The sequence below is a fragment of the Suncus etruscus genome, chromosome 9 (assembly GCF_024139225.1).
Source record: "Suncus etruscus isolate mSunEtr1 chromosome 9, mSunEtr1.pri.cur, whole genome shotgun sequence".
Classification (NCBI taxonomy): Eukaryota; Metazoa; Chordata; class Mammalia; order Eulipotyphla; family Soricidae; genus Suncus; species Suncus etruscus.
In genome coordinates, this window is record NC_064856.1 from 85,436,404 (window position 1) to 85,456,652 (window position 20,249).

Genomic DNA, 20,249 nt, shown 5'->3' on the forward strand with positions numbered 1-20,249 from the left:
AAAATTGTGGCTCACACAGGAAAATGGGAAAGGTCACTGAAAATTTATTAGGTACTTTGAATGGGATTTAACCACTAAAATGGCCTTTTTTGTTTGTTTGTTTGTTTTGGGTCATACCTGGCAGCACTCAGAGGTTACTCCTGGCTCTATGTTCAGAAATAGCTCCTGGCACACATGCAGGGGACCATATGGGATGCCGAAATTTGAACCACTGACCTTCTGCATGAAAGGCAAATGCCTTACCTCCATGCTATCTCTCCAGCCCTGGCCATTTTATTTTAATATGTAAAAGTCAACTATTGGTGATTTTACAAAATTAAGCTTAACATTCACAGAAGCGATCCATAATGTCTGACTTTCAGAACAAAGTGATCAGTGTGACAGAGGGGTCCCCTGAGGCTCATCAACCTAGCAAAGCTGGTGTGATCCTAGACATTTGTGGGATAAAGTCCCATGGGCTTAGGGAGGGCAGGAGAGCTGAGTTAAAAGCTTGAACCTTAGAGTTGAGCCTGACTAAATGGCAAACTTGACTCCACCAAGGGAAGTTCATTAACATTACTTATTATGCTTTTGTCCAGTAAAAATATTAAAGAAGGGATACCATCTTCAAGTAGATAGAGAGCTGTTAACATGTACCAAGTAGTTGGCATCTGGAAAGTCATTGACCAAACTCTATTCATAACTAGTCTGATAGCACCAGACACAAACAATGCTCAGTAATTTATCATCATAATTATTATGAACTATGTGAGAAGGATAATAGGTCACAGGTGTCCTCCTCTTCTTTTTCCCTTTCATGTATTACCTATTTGTTTTTCTTAGACCAACACATTTGTCCATGTTACATGAATTGATGACTTTTGAGGATTGAGACAATGTTTTATCTATGTATGATACAGGTAGGGATGAAAAAAGGGTGAACATGAGAAAGAAGCAAGAGGGATTGTTAGTTTCATAAGTGGCAGCGATTGATTTCTGAAATAAAAATTGTCTTTGCTGCAAAGGCAAAGAAAGAATGGAGCTTAGGGAGATAATAGAACAATGAGAGATTGCTAGGTGGGGACACGAAGTCAATGTTTGTTATGTCTCTGTTCTAAGGATGACTCATAGTAAATATTCACTTTTTTTGTTACATGAGATTATTAGTAGTGATGGTTTAGTAATTGTAGTGATGGTTTCAGTTTAAGAAAAGCCAGATTTATGGGGCCAGAGGTAAGGTGTTTGCCGTTCATGCAGGAGGTTATCAGTTTGAATCCCGACGTCTCATATGGTCCCCTGTGCCTGCCAGGAGCAATTTCTGAGCCTGGAGCCAGGAATAACCCCTGAGCAATGCCGGGTGTGACCCAAAAGCAAGCAAGCAAGAAAGAAAGAAAGAAAGAAAGAAAGAAAGAAAGAAAGAAAGAAAGAAAGAAAGAAAGAAAGAAAGAAAGAAAGAAAGAAAGAAAGAAAGAAAGAAAGAAAGAAAGAAAGAAAGAAAGAAAGAAAGAAAGAAAGAAAGAAAGAAAGAAAGAAAGAAAGAAAGAAAGAAAGAAAGAAAGAAAGAAAGAAAGAAAGGCCATATTTGAGACAGTCTAGGTAGAATTCTTTTCTTCTTCTAAGTTCTCTGGCTGCATTAATAATTGAAATCAGATTAATTGAATTCAGAATAAAGATCAATGGGATAAAAGCATTTAATTTTATACAAAGATAATGGGCAATGGAGGCTTATATATCATTCTGAGCTAAAGTAAGGAATAGAGTCTGGGGTTTCAGAAGTGGGGAAGACAATTCACAGAAAGATGAGAAGAGTGTTCAGTCAGCAGGTATTTGACAGCTGAAATTGCTATTTAGGATGCAGAAATGGCTGATACTGCTGCTGTTAAAAATTAGAAGTCAGCCAGTAGGAATGTACCCTTCCTGGACAGTCAAATAGAGACAACATCAGAAACATCTGATGACCTGTGTGCTATACCTACACAGTCCTCAAAAATGCTAAATCATGGGGCTAGAGCAATAGTAGTACAGCGGGTAGAACATTTGCCTAGCATGTGGCTTATTCAAGCTCATCCCCCAGTATCCCATATGATACTCCAAGCCTGTCAGTAATAATTCCTTAGCACAGAGTGATCTTTGAGCACAATGTGTGGGCTTCCCCAAATAAAACAAAATCCTAGTGAAATCTACTGTAACAAATACTATTCCCTCCGAGAAGTTAGGGTAGATAGAACTCCTTACTAGATATAAACATTTTCAGGCCTTTTTTATACACTGCTATAAAATTAACTCTCCTAAAAACAAAAATACCCAGAATCATCTAATAAGCAGTCCTCTATGATAAAGAAAACATACGGGTAAATTTTCTTTCATTCCTTCTTTCCCTCCCTCCCTTCCTCCTTATTCCCTCCCTCCTTCCTTCTTTCCCTCCTTTCCTCCTTTCCTCCCTCCTTATTTTTCCTTCCTTCCCTCCTTCCTTTCTTACTTACTTCTTTCCCTCCCTCCTTTTCTCCTTCCTTTCTTACTTCCTTCTTTCCCTCCATCCTTCCTTTCTTTCTTCCTTACTTTCTTCTTTCCCTGCCTCCTTCCATCCCTCCTTTCTTCTTTCCTTTCCTTCATTTCCCTTCCCTTTCCTTCCCTTCCCTTTACTTACTTTCTTTCCCTTCTCTTCTCCCTTCCCTTCCTTCCCTTCTTCCCTTCTTTTCTTCCCTTCTTCCCTTCTCTTCCTTTCCCTTCCCCTTTTCCTTCCCTTCCCTTCCTCTCCCCACACTTTCCTTTCCCATCCCTTCTTTTCCCTACCTTTTCCTTCCCTTCCCTTTCCTTCCCTTATTCCTTCCCTTCCCATCCCTACCCTTTCTTTCCCTTCCCTTCCTTTCCCTTCTTCCTTCTCTCTCCTTCCCTTCCTATCCTTTTCCTTTCCTTTTCTTCCTATTTTTTCTCTTCTCTTCCCTTCCTTTCCCTTTCTTTCCTTCTCTTTTGCCTTCCCTTCCCCATCCGCCTTTCCATCTTATCCCTTATCTTCCTTTCCCTTCCCTTTTCTTCTGCTTTCCCTTCACCTTTCCCCCTTTTCTTCTTCCCTTCACTTCCCTTCTTCTCTTCCCTTCTTTTCATTTCCCTCCCCTTTCCTGCTTCCCTTCACTTCCCTTCTGCCTTCCTTTCTCTTTTCCTTTCCTTTGCCTTCTTCCCTTCCCTCCCTTCCCTTCTTCCTTTCCTTTCCTTCCCTTCCCTTCTCTTCCCTTTCATTCTTCCCTTCCCTTCTTTTTTATCCCTTCCCATATTCCTTCCCTTCCCTTCCTTTCCCTTTTCTTCCCCTTTCTTCCCTCCCCTTTCCTTCCCTTTCCTTCTTTCTTCCCTTTTCTTCTTCTCTTCTTCCCTTCTTTTTTCTTCTTTTTCCCTTCTCTTTTTCATTCCCTTCTCTTCTTCCTTTCCTTCCCTACTTCCATCCTTTCCCTTCCCTTCTCCCTTCCTTTCCATCCTCCCTTCCCTTCCTTCTCTTCCCTTCTTCATTCCCTTTCCTTCCCTTCTTCCTTCCCTTCCCTTTCCTTCTTTTCCCTTCCCTTTCCTTCCTTTCCCTTCCTTTCCCTTCTGTTCCTTTCCCTTCCCATGGGTCAGATTCAATCATTCTGTCTTTTCTTTTTCTTTAATTTTTAGGCCACACCCGGTGACACTCAGGGGTTACTCCTGACTATGCACTCAGAAATCGATCCTGGCTTAGGGGATCATATGGGACGCTGGGGCATTTATCCTGGGTCAGCCGCATGCAAGGCAAATACCTACTGCTGCGCCATTGCTTTGGCCCCTTTCATTCACTTTTTTCATCATTTCTCCCTGGTTCTAGAGTCTAATCTTCACTCAATTTTGCCTCCTCCCAAGAGACAAAATTATCTACAGTTCTTTTATTTTATCTTTCCCTCAATATTCCTGACATAAAGGATTTCTTGGATTCCGTGAGAGTTTCTGGTATGACCAGCTCTGCTCATATGCTGTTCTAGAACTTGGGCCCTTTTCAGGGCTCAGAATCTTGGTTTTAACCTCAGCATTTACAGAACAGCTAAGCCTGCCCATTGTAAAACATCCAGAGCTTGGCAACTTTCAATGAGGTTGGCTGTTCTCCAATACTTGGCAAACACTACAGCCCATTAAATGTCACTGAAGTCTTTGTTTGGTTTTTAAATTGAAAAATTGTTAGAGTTATTAGAACTTACAAGCTTTAGGTAGGGACAGAAAAATATCCCCCTTTTCTTTGTCTCCACTCTTCCTCTATTTTACTAGGGGTCACAAACTGCCCTCTGACCCCTCTTTCTACTCATTCCCTTGAACCCTCTAATACATTAACAGGCAGATTTTTAGCCATGGTACCCATGACCACGAGCAGGTTACCAGAACCCGTCTTTCTGATGAGAAAGAATGTGGCACCATTACTAATGCAAAGCAGATCTGACCTAGCTACAGCCCACTCGGCACATTTTCCCAGGATCCTCTACATTCCTCTTTTCTCCTCTTCTTAAAAGGGCTGTTCATGCTTATTTGTATACAAACATCCCTTAACCATAGAATCCTCATCAGCTTCTTAAAATTAAAAGGGCATTCAAGGGCACTGAGTCTAGACTTTAGACTGCATTCAGGCTGATAAATGTTTGTTCCATTGTACACAGGATATAAGCAGAAAGTACATAACCCCAAATCCTTCAGAGAACCAGTTCAGAAGCAGAGCATCTGGCTCTTAGCCTGTCTTTCCTTGATCATATGATCCTCCCTCTGTCTAACCTCAGATCAGGAGAGAATTCTTCATAGCTGCTTTTCTTTCTAGCTCCAGTCTGGGATCAAGTTTTCTCATAGATAATTTCACCAATATTATTAATCCAAGTGTATCTTCAGTTTTATACTATTCAGTCAACTCCCTTTAGGTATTCATTTTAGACACCCTGATCTTTGTGCAAGTGTTATTATATGAGTATCTGTGTGTGGGTGATCCAGGAGGACTCAGCCTAGTTTCATTTGCTATCATTTAAGTCAGGAATAGGCAAGCCTTGGGTATTTCATAAAATGAATTTCACCCAACAGGCTTAGACACAAATGTCTGCCAAGAAGAACAGGCCCACAATGGTTGACCTAGTAGAGCTGAAAAGCTTAAATTTCATTGGCTGAGGCCTTGCCCACACCCCATTTGTCCTTAAGCACCTTAGGTTTTTGTTTTGTTCTATTATTGGGAAGAATAAAAAAGTAGATTAAACAAAATATTATCTGGTTTTTATGTCCAACCAGGGGTGACCTTAATTGTTCTGTCTCACCAAAATTCTTACTCATTGCTTCTCTGCTCTTCCACAACACTATTAACTTTTTTGGCACTAACTAGGAAGCTGTGGGAACTAAGTTGAAAGGCCCATATTTTGGTTTCACATAGGCTATCCTAGACTTCAGTAAGATAATTTTTATTCCCTCCTTTATCATCTGTGGAATACATTATAAACATCTTTAGTAATAAACTGTCAATCAATATAAAGAACATGGCTATATCCACCAAAGTATCAGCCTCTTTTTTTTTATGCTTGACAATATTAATTTTTTCTTTCACTCAAAGGCATTTTTACTATAATAAGGGAGCCATATTCTATAACAGCAATTTCTTAAAAGGATAAAAATCTCTTATGGTGAAGTTAGAGTCTCAGAAACAAGTCCAAGAAGAAATGATTTTATAGTAAGCAAGGGTAATGTTAACATAGTAGGCAAGTGACCCTGAATACAAGAGTTTGTGAAGAACAAAGTAAGTCAAAAATTACTGAAGCAGATAAAATTTTAATAAAAATAAATATGGTCATGTGCTGGCTTATGCACAGGTTCACCAGTTATCAAACAGTGAATCTATCATGACTTTATCATGATCTTTAGGATACACCTATTGAGTTCTTCCTGTGGGTTCTGCTTGTAAGCTACCACCGAAGTCTACATTCTACCTTTGTTCTCCTGACTTAACTCTTACACATTGTTTTAGCCCTAAATTCTATTTCATACCAAATATTTCACCAAATCTCAGCTTCCTACATGACAAAGTCATCTAAAAAGATGGCATGAGACAGGCTGTGCACAGTGGACAGAACACAGAAAACCACTAAACCACAAAGAAATGACCTCACTGCCACTTAAGAGAGAAGTACTACCACCTGATTTAGAAGAGCATCCTATGCTAATGAAAGTTATGAAGATCCATTCCTTACAGTTTTTGTGGGCTGAACTAATTATATTTAGAGTTTATTCTCAATTTTAACCTATCCTCAAGAGTAGATAGGTTTAAAAGGGATAGAAAAACTCCTCTTTAGCCCTCCACATATGTTCTATTTTTCCATTATTCAACTTGTGTGATTCTTTCTGTAAGCAATAAATGTAGAGAGAATGAATACTATTTTTAATGGGCAAAACTCAAGTCCATTCCTTGTGGCACTTGACTTTTAAACACTGATGATAATTATTTTCAGAAAAGTACTGTTGATGTATTATGTCTTTGACCTTGGATCTCTCACTATGTACACAGAAACCAATTGATGTCAACAGTTCTTGTCATTTACTCCCACACTAGACAGCATATTCAGAATATATCTATCAGAAAGATCATAAAAGGCCACATGAACCCTTCGTGAAGATGAATTTCCCCCTCTCCATTAAGGAATATCTAGCTGAACTTGCCTGTCACTGTACAAAGACAATGAATATCCAAGAATAGAAAATTCTCTTTCCTGGAAAGGTAGCTGGTATACGAGAACACAGTTCATTTCAAGTTTCTCTCTAAAGCCTTGGAGATGGTTTCTCTTACTTTCCTTTTTGCAATTCCTGGCTTGAACCTGGTTACAACTCACAGGTTTCCACACTGCTTGTTATCTTAGCACCTTTTTGCATGGTAGCTTTGATGAGAATGTCCTATTTTCCTTGAGGCATTTGACAACCCAGATACTTCCATAAGTAATAATTCAGTCAGCAGAGCTACTTTAGAACTTAAATATGACCATCATTCAGGATGTGATGTTTTTAAAACCAAAGAGGTCAAATTTTTATGAATTTATAAAAGTCTCCATTTAACGCTTGGGTTTCATCCTCAATACAAAGGAGTCATAACACCAGATATTAGGACTGTTAAAAGAATATACAAGTGCTCCACATAGGATCAGCACATAGTGAGGTCTACAATTCAGACATTATTTTTATCATTTACTGATTTTTCCCAAACTTTTCTTTCATTCAAGATACAGATGTGTTTTCATCACTATCCTTCTACACATATGCAAATGTATTATGTATCTATTAAAGTGTCTTTAAAAGCAGTAGATTATTCCCATTTTAAGTGCATGGCTTGATGAGTCCTTCAAAAGCAGATAACTGCATATCTGTGATAAGAAAAAGTTCTATTGCTCTGAAAGTTTTACTGTACTCTTTCCCAATTAATCTTTACACTTCTAGCCCTAGGAGGCAACTGATGTCTTTAACATCCAGATACAGTATTGTCTTTTCCAGAGCTTCATTCTGGCAATGAATGTGCTTTATTCTGGGAATATTTGTGCTTTATTCACTCAACATAAAGTATTGTGATCCTGTACCTGTGAAGTGCTTGCTTCCTTATCATTATACTTTTGCTGTTGCATTACAATTTATTTGTGATTTTTTTTGTACTATTCCCAGGTTGTTTTTTTCCACTTTGGTTGCTAAGTAGGCACTTTTCTTTTATTTCGTTCCCAACCAGTGTTAAGATGAAAATAGGATGGAAAAAGAGAGGAAGTTGTCATGACTACAAACTTTCACCCTGGGAATAATGAGTATCATGCTTTCAGTAGAACCCCATTCACAAGCACTTACAGCAACCAGTCTACAGCCACCAGCAGACTGATGTCTTCTGTTGGCAGACCCACAGCAGTAAGAATGAGGAGCATGGTGACTAGCCCAGCACTGGGTATACTGGCTGCTCCGACACTTGCCAGTGTGGCTGTAAGGCTGTAAGAACAGACAAGATCAGGTCATGAGAAGAATACAAGCATTTGGAAAAATCATATCTGGCCATTTTAAACTACAATTTTCCAAAAAATTTCCAAAAAGTCATAAATTTCCATTATCCCTACCACCACCCTCCCAAAGAAATAAAGCACATTAAAACCCAGCTCTAGTTAGATTATGTTGATCTGTGATGAAAGTATACAGATTGATTCATAGATTGGCCTCTTATTTCCATTGTGACATCCAGTTAGCATAATATATCACAAGGCTCAAGTATCTTAAGCATGAATCCAAATGCAGGCAAGAAATATTAAAGCAAAAAAGACGAATCATATTTAATCCACCCAAGGGAATATCACTGCATTCATTTCTATTTACGAATTCATGTCTGTGAGCATCAGAGACTTCAACTACGTAGTAAGAGTTTAAGAAAGCCATTGCCTGTGTTAATATGATATCTCAGAAATGCAAATATACAGTCTCCACAGAGTAGACATCAGGGAAACAAATCAACAAAGTCAAAATGGCATGAAGCTTCAAATTTCTGAATGTTTCACGATGGGCTGGAAAATACATTATTCATCAAGAGGGTGCCAAGAAATGATAATAAAATAACAAAAGACTTTTTTCTGTAGCATCTCAATTTTTCCATGAAATGTCAAGGGCACACCCAGTACTTTGGTGACAATGTCTTGAGAATATAATCAACCTGAGGTTACAGGGCCTGGACTAAACAGCAGGGGATCTGTGGTCAAACAAAGGGGTACTGATTTCCCTTGGTCTATTCTGGATGCCTTTTTGTAAAAATTAGCATTTCTGAACAGAAGAATGTTGCTGAAAATAGAGACCCCAATCTGCTTCCACATGTGCTGAAAATAAAGAGGGTCTTCTTTCTTTGCAGATCAACAATTCTACAATTTTTAGAACAGGTCCTTCAGGTGCAAATTAATGAGCCTGCTGAACATTTGAACATTTTTAGTCAAGACCAGATCATCCCATTATTTAACCATTGAGAAGGACCTGAATTTACCTAATCTGTCTTATAAAGAAACAACTACCTCAGTAAATGGTAGTTTCTACTGTTTTCTCCATACTACTATCCTTGTCATTGTTAGATCTAGCACTATTGAGACATCTCAGAAGGTGAAATCCAAACAAACAAGTTTTGTATTTGTGTGTGTGTTGTTTTATTTTTGCTTGAGGGTCACCCCTGGCTGTGCTCTGGGCTTAGTCCTGACTATGCTCAGAGATAACTTCTGGACATGCTAAGACCTTTTGTGGTGAGTCAGTCTCAAGCAAGACAAGCCCTCTACCAACTGTATCACTATAGCAGGCAAGTTTTATGTAGAAATAAAAATGTTTTTCTCCTGACCACCAATGTGGATATGGAGTCGGGATTTAAATGATTCCATTTCCTTTAGGTCCAACTGGATTATAGTAAGAAGGATGTAGAACTAAAGGTTCTAGAGTTGAATGATCTGAGTTCAACTACTAGATCTTCCATTAATTTTACACAAGTTTGGAAATTGCTTAACAATTTTTTTGTAAGTTTACTAATCTGTAAACAAGAAAAAAAACTGTGGTGTCTAATTCATAAGCTAAATTGTGGGCCCACCAGAAACACATTTAGAAAAATACAGGCACATTGAAATTCTCCATTGATTATAAATGTTTATTCTATTAAAAAATATGGGCAGGGAAAGGTGACTCTACAATAAAAACTTTCTACTGAAGAGTGATAAGTAGGAGGTGGGAATTCTTTGTCATTTAGTCAAGATGAATAGAACACCAGGGAAGAGGAAATTTTCAAGTACTATGGACTTGGCCTTGGCCATTTTATTTATATCACTTGCTTTTCTTATGAGTCACTCTTACACATTATTTTGTACTGTGATCATATTGTCTGGATAACTCTTGGTTATCTGAGACAAAATTCCACAAGAATAGTCTTTTCTCCTATATATAAACAATACCTATATTTTATAATACATGGTATATCTATGGAACTTTACATATGAAATAGCTCCATAGAAAAATTATCCTTTAAATACTTCTCCTTTTTGCTTCCCCTACCTTTCTATTCCCAGGCTCATATGTCTAGAAATGTTTTCTTGGACGCTGTGAAAGTTTATGCAAATATATTGTGACTACATAACATCACAGTAACCCTACAAGGAGCACAAGGTAGCAAGAGATTTCTCCATGGAAGTCATAGCAAGCCTTCTCCACTTTTCCCTCTATCCCTTCCCAAATGGAAAAATGAATGAATCCCCATTTTCTGATCACCAATTCTCTCTAAATTATTGGTGTAAACATAATGAGAAATGTGGTTACCTTAAAGCTAAAAAGAATCCAAGGACAAGATATTATCTTGGCATGACCAGGGGCTTCATTAAGAAGGGACTAGCTTAGAAGGCTTGCTACTGGACAACATTTGACACTGTCATGCTATATTTTTGTCATATTCAAAAATATTACATACTATTAGACATCAACATTATAAGAATAGTAACTAACATTTATTTATTTTTATTTTTGTGCCACCTCTGGAAGTATCCAATGTTTACTCCAGGGTCTGTGCTCATTCTTACGGATCATATGGGTTAAAGGTTTGAATTTTTTTTGTTTCAGTATTGGGGATTAAAGACAGGGACAATTTTGAACTTTTTGTTTTATGTTTTGTTCTTGATTTTGGTATGGAGTCACAGCTGGCAGTGTTCAACTGAATCTTGCTCCTGGCTGTGCTAGCAGAGATCACTCCTGATGGTGCTAAAAAGACCATAATGTGGATGGGATATAATCCAGAATTTAACCATAAAACTTAGATCCAACCCAAGTAGCTTCAAAGTTTTATAAATGATGATTACATGTAGAAAAAATGGCTTCGGTAAAAACAAAATAATTGTTGCCTGATTTTGAATAATATAAATGTAGTATAGCATATTTAGAGGTATCTTCCTTGTAATATCTCATTTTTGCCATCATCTCCCAAAGAGCTGAAAGTAATATGCTTTAATGAAATAGAACATACAATAAAATCTGAATGCAATGTCAGCTGATGCTGGCTCTTTGGAGTCATAGTTTTGAAAACACTATGAAGTCCCTGAAAGCCTGTTTCCTCTCTTCCACTGATCAAATGGACATTATCACTATGAAATATTACATTATTATTAAGAAACCAAATTTCTGAAGCAATTTCGCATGTGTGGCTCAAGCTACACATGCTTTTTTTTCTGTCCAATTATTTCCTTTTGAGTCTGCCAATAACTCCACTTCTGTTATTTGCTTCATCATTTCTTGAAAGTCAAGTGGCTTCTGTAAAAAGGAGTTTATATGAAAGAAGACTGTATAACAGAATCCATCCGTCTCCTTCACTCACCTTACTGTCACAATCTGGCCCCCATCCAGGACAACACCATTCATTTGGGCAATAAAAATGGCGGCCACAGCTTCATAAAGGGCTGTTCCATCCATGTTAATGGTTGCTCCAACTGGGAGAACAAATCTAGTCACACGTTTATCAATTCCCAAATTGTCTTCCAGGCAACGGAAGGTGACAGGCAATGTTCCAGCACTGATTGATGGATGGAGAAAGAGAGAAAAAGAGAGAGAAAGAGAGAAAGAAAGAGAGAAAGAGAGAATTTCCACTTTAGAAAAGCAGAACAAAACACAAACTAGGTTGCCACCATAAGGTTTCTGTTCTTCTGATCAAGCTAAGTCATACCAAAAAATATAAACATCGGTCCTGAGTGCTAACACAGTGGTAGGGCGTTTGTCTTGCTTGTGGCTGACCCAGGAAAGACACAGGCTTGATTCCTGGTATCCCATATGGTCCCCTGAGTCAGGAGTGATTTCTGAGTACAGAGTCAGAAAAAAACCCTGAGCACTACCAAGTGTGACCCCTCCCCCCAAAAAAAACAAAACAAAACAAAAAAATATAAGCAGCAAATATTAAAAAAAATCAATAACTAAAGTCAATGAAAGCTGATGATATGGGGGCTAAATTTTCCTCTTGCTTAGATGATAATAAATAACAAAGCCTTTTGCTGGTTCTGGTTTTTGAAGTCTTCTCAGAGCTTCAAACTCTTATTTTCCTTTGGTTTCCGTTTCTATCTTTAAATAATGGAGTCCACATTAGAGGGACTGCAAAAAAGAATGCTTTTGATCAGAAAACAATCAGCTACCAAGAGTGAGATGGAATGAACGGTTTTGAGTGACTCATAATTTTATGCTAGTTATACTGTTTCCTGCAAGATAACTACATGGGCTACAGTCAGTCTTTGGGAAGTGCCCCAGACTGAGCCTGCCAATTCTGGAATGCTGGACACACATATTAAGTACTATTCAGCATGAACTCAGGTTTCTAGAAATTCACCAGGAACTCTCACAGAGAGCCATACTTGCTGATAGTCACTGGCCAACTCTACAATCTAACAATGTAGAGTAGAAAAGCATGAGATCTGTAGTTAATCAAAAGCTCCACTCAACATGACTTCATCACTATCTACTCCCAGTTGTAGGATGGTAAATCTTGACCACATGACACATCATCAAAGGCCAAAAACCCTGAAATATTCAGTGTCTTTTTTTAAATAGACTTGAGAATTTGAGTCACTGAAGGCTAGAATACTATTTTCATTTGGATAAAGGTGCTTGTGAGGGTAAGTAGTTTTGCTTCCAAGTTTACGTAATATCCAAAGCAAAGCAGAACATGTAAAGTGCCTTGGAAGTGCTCTCTCAAAATCAAAACACTTAGTTTTTTTCAAATGTTAACAAAGTGAATTAGAAAACTACCAATGCCTATCGGATTTCCTCTCTCTTGCTCTTAGCACTTTAGTTAAAGTTTTCTCTGCTACTAGACAGAGTTAGGGCTCCAGTTGAGATGGATATAGATATGTAGAGGCAGGTCAGAGTGATAGCACAGAAGATAGGACATTTGCTTTGCACACAACCAACCAGGGTTCTATCCCCAGCATCCTATATGGTTCCCTGAGCTTGCCAGAAATTATTTCTGAGCACAGAGCCAGGAGTAACCCCTTGTCCCACTGGGTAAAGCCCCAAAACAGAAAAAAAAATAAACAAAACAAACAAAAAAATTGATGCTCATAGAGGCCTTACTTTCTCAAAAAAGAGAGGCTGACCATCAACTAAAATGCAGATACCAGGGGCTCTAAAACTTTAGTTGCTTAAATTCACACACATCTTATCAAGTTACTAATAACAATGTTAGGGAAATAGTAGCTATTTTGCCACAACAGTTACTGTGATCTGGCCTCATCTGCATTTTTGTATGTTGGGATGCCATCATACCTGCTGCCTAGCTTTTTTAATAAGAAATTAGTGTCCCTTTCTTTATCTTTCTCTGTCCTTACTCCTCCAGGCCCTTTAGAAGTATTACCAAGCACCATAATTGGTGTGAAATAGCTACTTAGTCATGGGAGGCAGTTAGGCTCCTCAATAAAGAGAATCTCAGGATATTTTGAGGGGGACTGAAATTCCTAATTTTTCTTACTGTATTAATTTCCCCCAACATGCCATAAAACAATTTTTAGATAATTAAATAAAGGTCCAAGCAGTTTAAATAAGGCCAAAAGAATTTTAACCTTTTTCAGAGTGATAGGCTAACATTCTGACAGTGGTGTGTGTGTGTGTGTGTGTGTGTGTGTGTGTGTGTGTGTTTTGTTTTTTTGCCTCTAGGCCATATGACAGTCTTCTACTGTTAATGATAATAACTGTCAAATAGCTGATGTTCATCTTTTTTCTTCATATTAATCTTAACAACATGTCCTAATGTTGAAGGGGCAGAGACATGAGTTCTAGATTGTTATCTTCCACCCATTCTCAACAGCAGCCTCTGTGGCCACTGAGACAAGAGGTCAAGGTCTCTTCACATCGCCAGTCAGAACAAGGCCTGAGGAGGCAGAATGTGGTCATTATGGTAAAGAAACCCCAAGTTAATCTTTCACATGAGCTCCTGCCAGGTTGACTTTTTAAAAAGAAAATTTTATAAGCAAACAAAACTATATTTTCTTTAAAAAACTGAAACTACATGTTTTATTGAGGGAAATTTGGGACTTTGGTGGCGGGAATGTTGCACTGGTGAAGAGGGGTGATCTTTATATGACTGAAACCTTATCACAATCATTTATGTAATCAAGATATTCAAATAAAGAGAAAAAATTAAAAAAAATACAGAGAAGGTATGGGTGAATGATCTAAAATTTGTGGATAAGCCTGACATTTGTCTATTAACTGATTTAAATATTTGTCTAAATCAAAATATCATTTTTAAATGAAGATTGGGTTATACACATACATTTATTACTTTGTCTTAAATTACCTGGTCTTAAATTACTTTTATTATCTGGACTTAAAAAGACACTGATATATATGTCTAGTTCTTATGTTTCTTAAACTGTGCATATTCACTATTTAACTTTGTTTTTTTAATTCTTTTATGATTTACTATCTGTAAAGGTTTTAACCTATTTTACTTACCTATAAACCTGATATCATATTAAATTTTTTTCACATAAAATGAGATTGCAAAATAATTTTTGTAAAAGCCATGGTCTAGTTTTCAAGGCAAATATAAAAATATAATAATCATTTTGATATGGCCTTCAGATATAAGCCACTAATGCATTAGTAGGAAAGCTAAAATATTCTTAAAACTTTTGAAGGATATTTTCATAGGAAAAAATGGGAATTCTAAATGATAAAAGAAAATGCTGATCTCTAATGACTTTCAGTGGTGAAAAAGCATTCCAAGCTTTTGAGACAAATGTCAGTTAGAGAGAGAGGCATCATTTCCAACATGTAAGATATGAATTAGTATTTCGACATAAAGAGGGTTGTAAATTCCCCCAAAAGGAATACCCCAATAAGAAAATGAGATCACCAACAATTCACAGAGGAAGGTGTGGGAGAAGGATGGGTAACAAGAACACAAAAGATTTAATTAACTTCACTTTCAACCAAAGGAAGGCAAATCCAATGAGGTCACTTTTCATCAAGATTGGAAAGTATCAATCTGATTGAGAAGACCAGTGAGTGAATAGGTAAGGAAAGATACATTCTCATACCCTGTCAGTGAGGAAGAAAATTAATATTCTTTTCCAAATAGCAAACTAAGATGTGTCTTGAAACCATCAATGTGCTTACCATTCCACTCAGAAATTCCATTTCTAGAAATTCAGCCTGAAGGAATCAACAGACAGTCCTGTAGATATGTATTCAGAAAGAACCTGTCATAGGCCTATTTAATACACAGGACTTAAAATGTACAAAATGGAGTGGGGGCTCTGCTGTGGAACACACACAGCAAATTACTGAACAGCAAAAATTTAAAAAGGGGAATTAAAGTAATAGTACAACAGATAGAGCACTTGTCTTGCACATGGCCAATCCCGGTTTAATCTGCAGTACCCCCATATGTTCCCCTGAGCCCCACCAGGAGTAATCTCTGAGTGCAAAGCCAGTAGTAGGCCCTGAGCACTGTCCAATGTGGCCCAAAAGACAAAAAAGTAAAGAAAACGGAATGATTCACTTCTTTTTTTTTTTTTTTTTTTTTTGGTTTTGGAGCCACACCCAGCATTTCTCAGGGGTTACTCCTGGCTGTCTGCTCAGAAATAGCTCCTGGCAGGCACGGGGGACCATATGGGACACCGGGATTTGAACCAACCACCTTAGGTTCTGGATCGGCTGCTTGCAAGGCAAACGCCGCTGTGCTATCTCTCCGGGCCCAATGATTCACTTCTTTAAAAGGAGAATATATTTATGTATTGAGATTCTTAGACCTAGGAAATTTACAAGAACAAGAAGGAAAAGGAAAATTTTAAGTGTTTCCATTCATTTTAAATGTACACCCCAGATTCCCAGGACTACAGATTTTAGCTTGTTCTTGTATCTCCCAGGTTTATAATACTGAATTCTCATTGATTTGCAAGGTAGAAGTATTTTTGGCTTGAAGGGAGTCACTGTAGTTGACTGCTAAGTCACTGAAGGGAAATCTGGCCATCTTTTCAATAGATTGGAACAGCAACCATGCTATGTCATCAAGTGGCCACCTCACTGACAGCCTGTGGTCAGATGCTAAGCCATGGGAACCTGTTAAACTGCAACTGGTGAGACATACTGGACTCTGGACTGTAGAGCTTACATGTTTCTCTGGCATGTGCTCTGTGTCCCAGTCTTAACTGGTGCCTCAGATGTATTTGTAGAAACAAATGCTTTTGGTTTGAAAGGATAAAAAAAAAAAAAAATTTTGAATTGCCAGGTGTTACTTATATGCTTGGTTTTGTTTGTTTAGCTAGGATAAATTTAGTCCAAAATATGTAAAAATATATTGTTTTTTTATATATCTGGAATCTCTCTGGTCTTTCAAAGAACAATAATTCAGTAATTCAGAAGTAACTGACTCCAGCACTGTCAAGGGAGAATGAAGACATCCAATTCCATGATTCTCTCAGATTCAGTGGCAAAATGGGCTCAACCAAAGAGACATCATACTGAACTGATTTCTGGTTGGTTTGGGAAAATCTAATCTGTTTTCCAGCAAAGGCTCTTTCTTCTTCTTTTGAAAACTCATTCCAATAGAGTGGTATTTTGCAGTAGCATTTCTCAATCACAAATGGAAGAAATTATTTTCTTTTTGTTTCATTTTGGGGGGGCAGGCACACCTGGTGGTATTCAGGGGTTACTCCTAGCTTTGTGCTTAGAAATCACTCCTGGCAGGCTGAGGAGACCATATGGAATGCTGGATATAGAACCCAGGTGAGCCGTGTGCAAGGCAAAGGCCCTACACTGTGCTATATTTCTCTGGCCCCTGGGAGATTTCTTAAAAGAGACTAACACCCTATTGTACCCTTTAGAAAACACTAACTAAATAAGTGTGATAGATAGCAGATTTATAGCATGCTTTTATTTGCAAAATTTAGTAAGACTTTTTATTTCCCATCCAGTTTATTTCTAATCCAAAGCAGTTCATTAGAAAAGCCAGAAGTTTCTAGATGGAGCCCAAACCATAATGAGCTCACCTCTTTTAAGAATATATTTTAATATACATGAAAAGTGTTCTCATTGAATTTTTTTTTATGGAAAGGTGGGAAAGAGACAAGAGGGTTGAGGAGTGGGCAGAGAAAGGTGATTTCTTGTGTTCTCTACCTGGAAGCGGTACCCAGGGCAGTGATCCAAGCTTGGAAAATGCCAGCAAAAAAGGAGAAAGGGTTTTTCCTGGTCACTACAAAGTAAATCAAGGGGAGAAATATGCCCCCATGGATGATGAGGCCCACAATCACCGTGATCATGTACATCCCCAGTTGCCTAGCAACCACTTCTAAGTCCTTGATTGCAATGATCTTCCCACAAATTAAGCAGGCGATACCCAGGGGAGAGTACCTGAAAAACATAAAAGAAAAAAATCATTGAAGATCTCATTATGAAATTTAGAACTTCAGTCTCGGCTCTCCTATGTACTGCACCCTTAGGAAAACTCTTTACATCTCTATACAAAGAGTTTTGCTGAAATAGGGCCTTGAGATTCAATAGTTGCTATTTTTTACTTCACTGAGACTCACTGTGTTATCTGAAATCTCCACTATGGAGTGGATAGCCTCTGCCCTGATAAAAAAAAACCCAAAGGGAAACTTGGTTATAGTGATGACTTTTAGGGGTAGCCGAGACAAGTTTTATTCTTTTCTGGATAAGCAACAAGAGACATTAGGACATATTAATCAGACATTCAAGGTAGATTTCTGAGAATCTTGTTTTTTTTTTTGTTTGTTTGTTTGTTTTTGATTTTGGGCCACACCCGGCGGTGCTCTGGGGTTACTCCTGGCTGTCTGCTCAGAAATAGCTCCTGACAGGCACGGGGGACCATATGGGACACGGGGATTCGAACCAACCACCTTTGGTCCTGGATCGGCTGCTTGCAAGGCAAACGCCGCTGTGCTATCTCTGGGCCCGAGAATCTTGTTTTATTTATCCACAGATACCTTATTGAAAATTAGGACCACATGGAATACATTTTGAGTTTTTGAGAATGCTTAATGGAGTTTTGGCAAGATATAAACTGGTATGTAAGTTTGATTTAATGTTTTTTATACATTTTTCTTTTATTTTTTCATGTTTAATTTAATTATTTTAATTGAGTAAATGTAAGTTCAAAGTGGCAAAGTTGTTCATGATTTTCAGTCATACAATAATTAAACAGCCACGTCTTCACCATTATCCACTTCCTTCCACTAATGTCCCCAGTTTCCTTCCCAGCCTCCAGCCTATCTCTATGACAGATACTTCTATTTTTTCTTCTAGGCACAGTGATTTGCAATACTGTTAAAGGAAAGGTTCATGCTCTGATGTTTTCTTGAAATAAATATGTTAAAATAATACGAGATAAATATTCCAAATATAAAAAAGACCCTCTGAAACAGGCTACTTTTGGAAACATGATTTCTTTTCTCCTAAGTATTTCTAGCAATATGGTGATAGTTTCACACATATTAATTCTTACTACAAACCTAAAAGTTAGACTTCTGTTTGACAAATGAGAAAGTCCCAAAGTCCAGAAAAGTTAAGACACCAGGCCAAGATAATGATATCAGGTGGTAAAAAAAAAAAATTCCCTCCACAACTGGGATTTTCTCCCTTTCTAAGACAAACCACTTCCCTTTAGTGAGCAATGACAGTTTTCTGCACCAAACACCAATTTTCCCCATGGAAACCTAATTCACAAAGTTATATTATTGTTTTACACAGTTTTTAAAGACAATGTATTCTTTCTTCTCTTTAAAACATTTCTTTATTTTGTTAAAGAAACATGATTTGCAAGGTTGTTGATCATTGTATTTCAGACATAATATTTTCCCAGAAATTCCACAACCAGTGTTATTCCCATCACCACTATACTGTCGTTATGTTTTTTAAAAGATTTTTATTGATTGAGATCCTGTGATTTACAATATTGTTAACAATGGTTCTCATGCATATAATTTCAACACACATTCTAAGAAAAAACAAAATAATACAATATGCAGCAACATGGATGGAACTAGAGGTTATTATGCTGAGTGAAGTCAGCTAGAAGGAAAGGAATAGATAAAGAATGATCTCGCTCATATGCCCTTTATTCCTGAGTAAGCAAGTCATGCTCTCTCTAATCTGAAGTACATTTTGGGATGGCTGGTAACATCCTTACTTAAGATGTCACAGAAGCAAAATTGTATTCAACCTGCAACACTTTCTGACTCAAAAAAGCTTTAAGAGGCTGATGCCTTGTTAAGAATAGTATCAGGGCTGGAGAGATAGACCAGTGGTAGGGCTCTTTGCACGTGTCCAACCCAGGACAGACCTGGGTTCAATTCCCAGCATCCTATATGGTCCCCTGAGCCTGTTAGGCCTGTTAGGAGTGATTTCTGAGGGCAAAGCCAGGAATAACCCCTGAGTGCCATTGAGTGTGGCCCAAAAACCAACCCCCCCCCCCAAAAAAAAGCATAGAGTTGAGGGAAAGAAAGATTGAGAAATATAAAATCCCAGAATCAGATTCACAGGTAAAAGAGTCAAGAAAGAAAGGGAGAAGAACATCTTTACCAGATTTGGTGATGTTGCAATAGCACATGATATAAGTCATTCTGGGCTAAAGACATGTCATGAGGAATAGAGGCAAATCCTGACCACAAGGAGAGGAGAGAAAAAAGTCGGACACTGTTGTATAACAAGTCAATGACCTATTCCTACTTGATGTTCTAAAGCAGCTACCTCTAGTCTTGCAGGGCATTGTGAGGGTCCTGCTTTGTGAACATGTGTGGGCAGGAGCTGTCAGTCTTTTGACCTCTCTGTCAGCACCATCAGTTCTTTGGCTGCTAACAATAGAAGACCTTGCATGTCCCCTTTTCCCACCTACACCCTATGTCTTCCGTACCCAGGACTAATGAATTAAGTCGAGTTAATGAGGCTTTCTAAAACATCTCACAAGCTATGTCACCCAATGGCGGATGTTTTTATGAGCAAAACATGTTCTCAAGAGGAACCGAGTCCAGAAAGAGCTGATTTGTAACTGACACCAATTAGTTTAAACATTAGCATGGCTCTTCTATTCCCTAAAGACTATTGAGTCTGGAGCCTACACATCTTTCCCTGAAGAGAAAGCTCCCCATTTGAGGATTGCTCCCCAAGCTGTAGGGAGTCATATCATTTAGCCCCATTAGCTTTTCTGACAATTTTCATTCTCCTGGTGTTTCACAGCCACAACAGCTCCCACATCATTTGGGCAGTCTCAGGAGTCAGGTTCATTGTTAACT

General features: G+C 38.1%; 1 protein-coding gene across 2 annotated transcripts in view; it reads right to left on the minus strand.

The window, feature by feature from the left end:
* SLC1A2 (solute carrier family 1 member 2) overlaps positions 1 to 20,249 on the minus strand; it is a 169,695-nt gene that overhangs the window by 12,702 nt on the left and 136,744 nt on the right. For both annotated transcript variants that reach the window (XR_007498895.1, XM_049779646.1), the window contains exons 7-9: positions 17,116 to 17,349; positions 11,330 to 11,524; positions 7,816 to 7,950 (exon numbers count right to left, since the gene is read on the minus strand). Coding sequence is in view for 1 of the 2 variants with exons in the window: in XM_049779646.1 (XP_049635603.1) it covers positions 7,816 to 7,950; positions 11,330 to 11,524; positions 17,116 to 17,349 (564 nt within the window). In the remaining variant the exon portion in view is untranslated. The remainder of the gene's footprint in view (positions 1 to 7,815; positions 7,951 to 11,329; positions 11,525 to 17,115; positions 17,350 to 20,249) is intronic.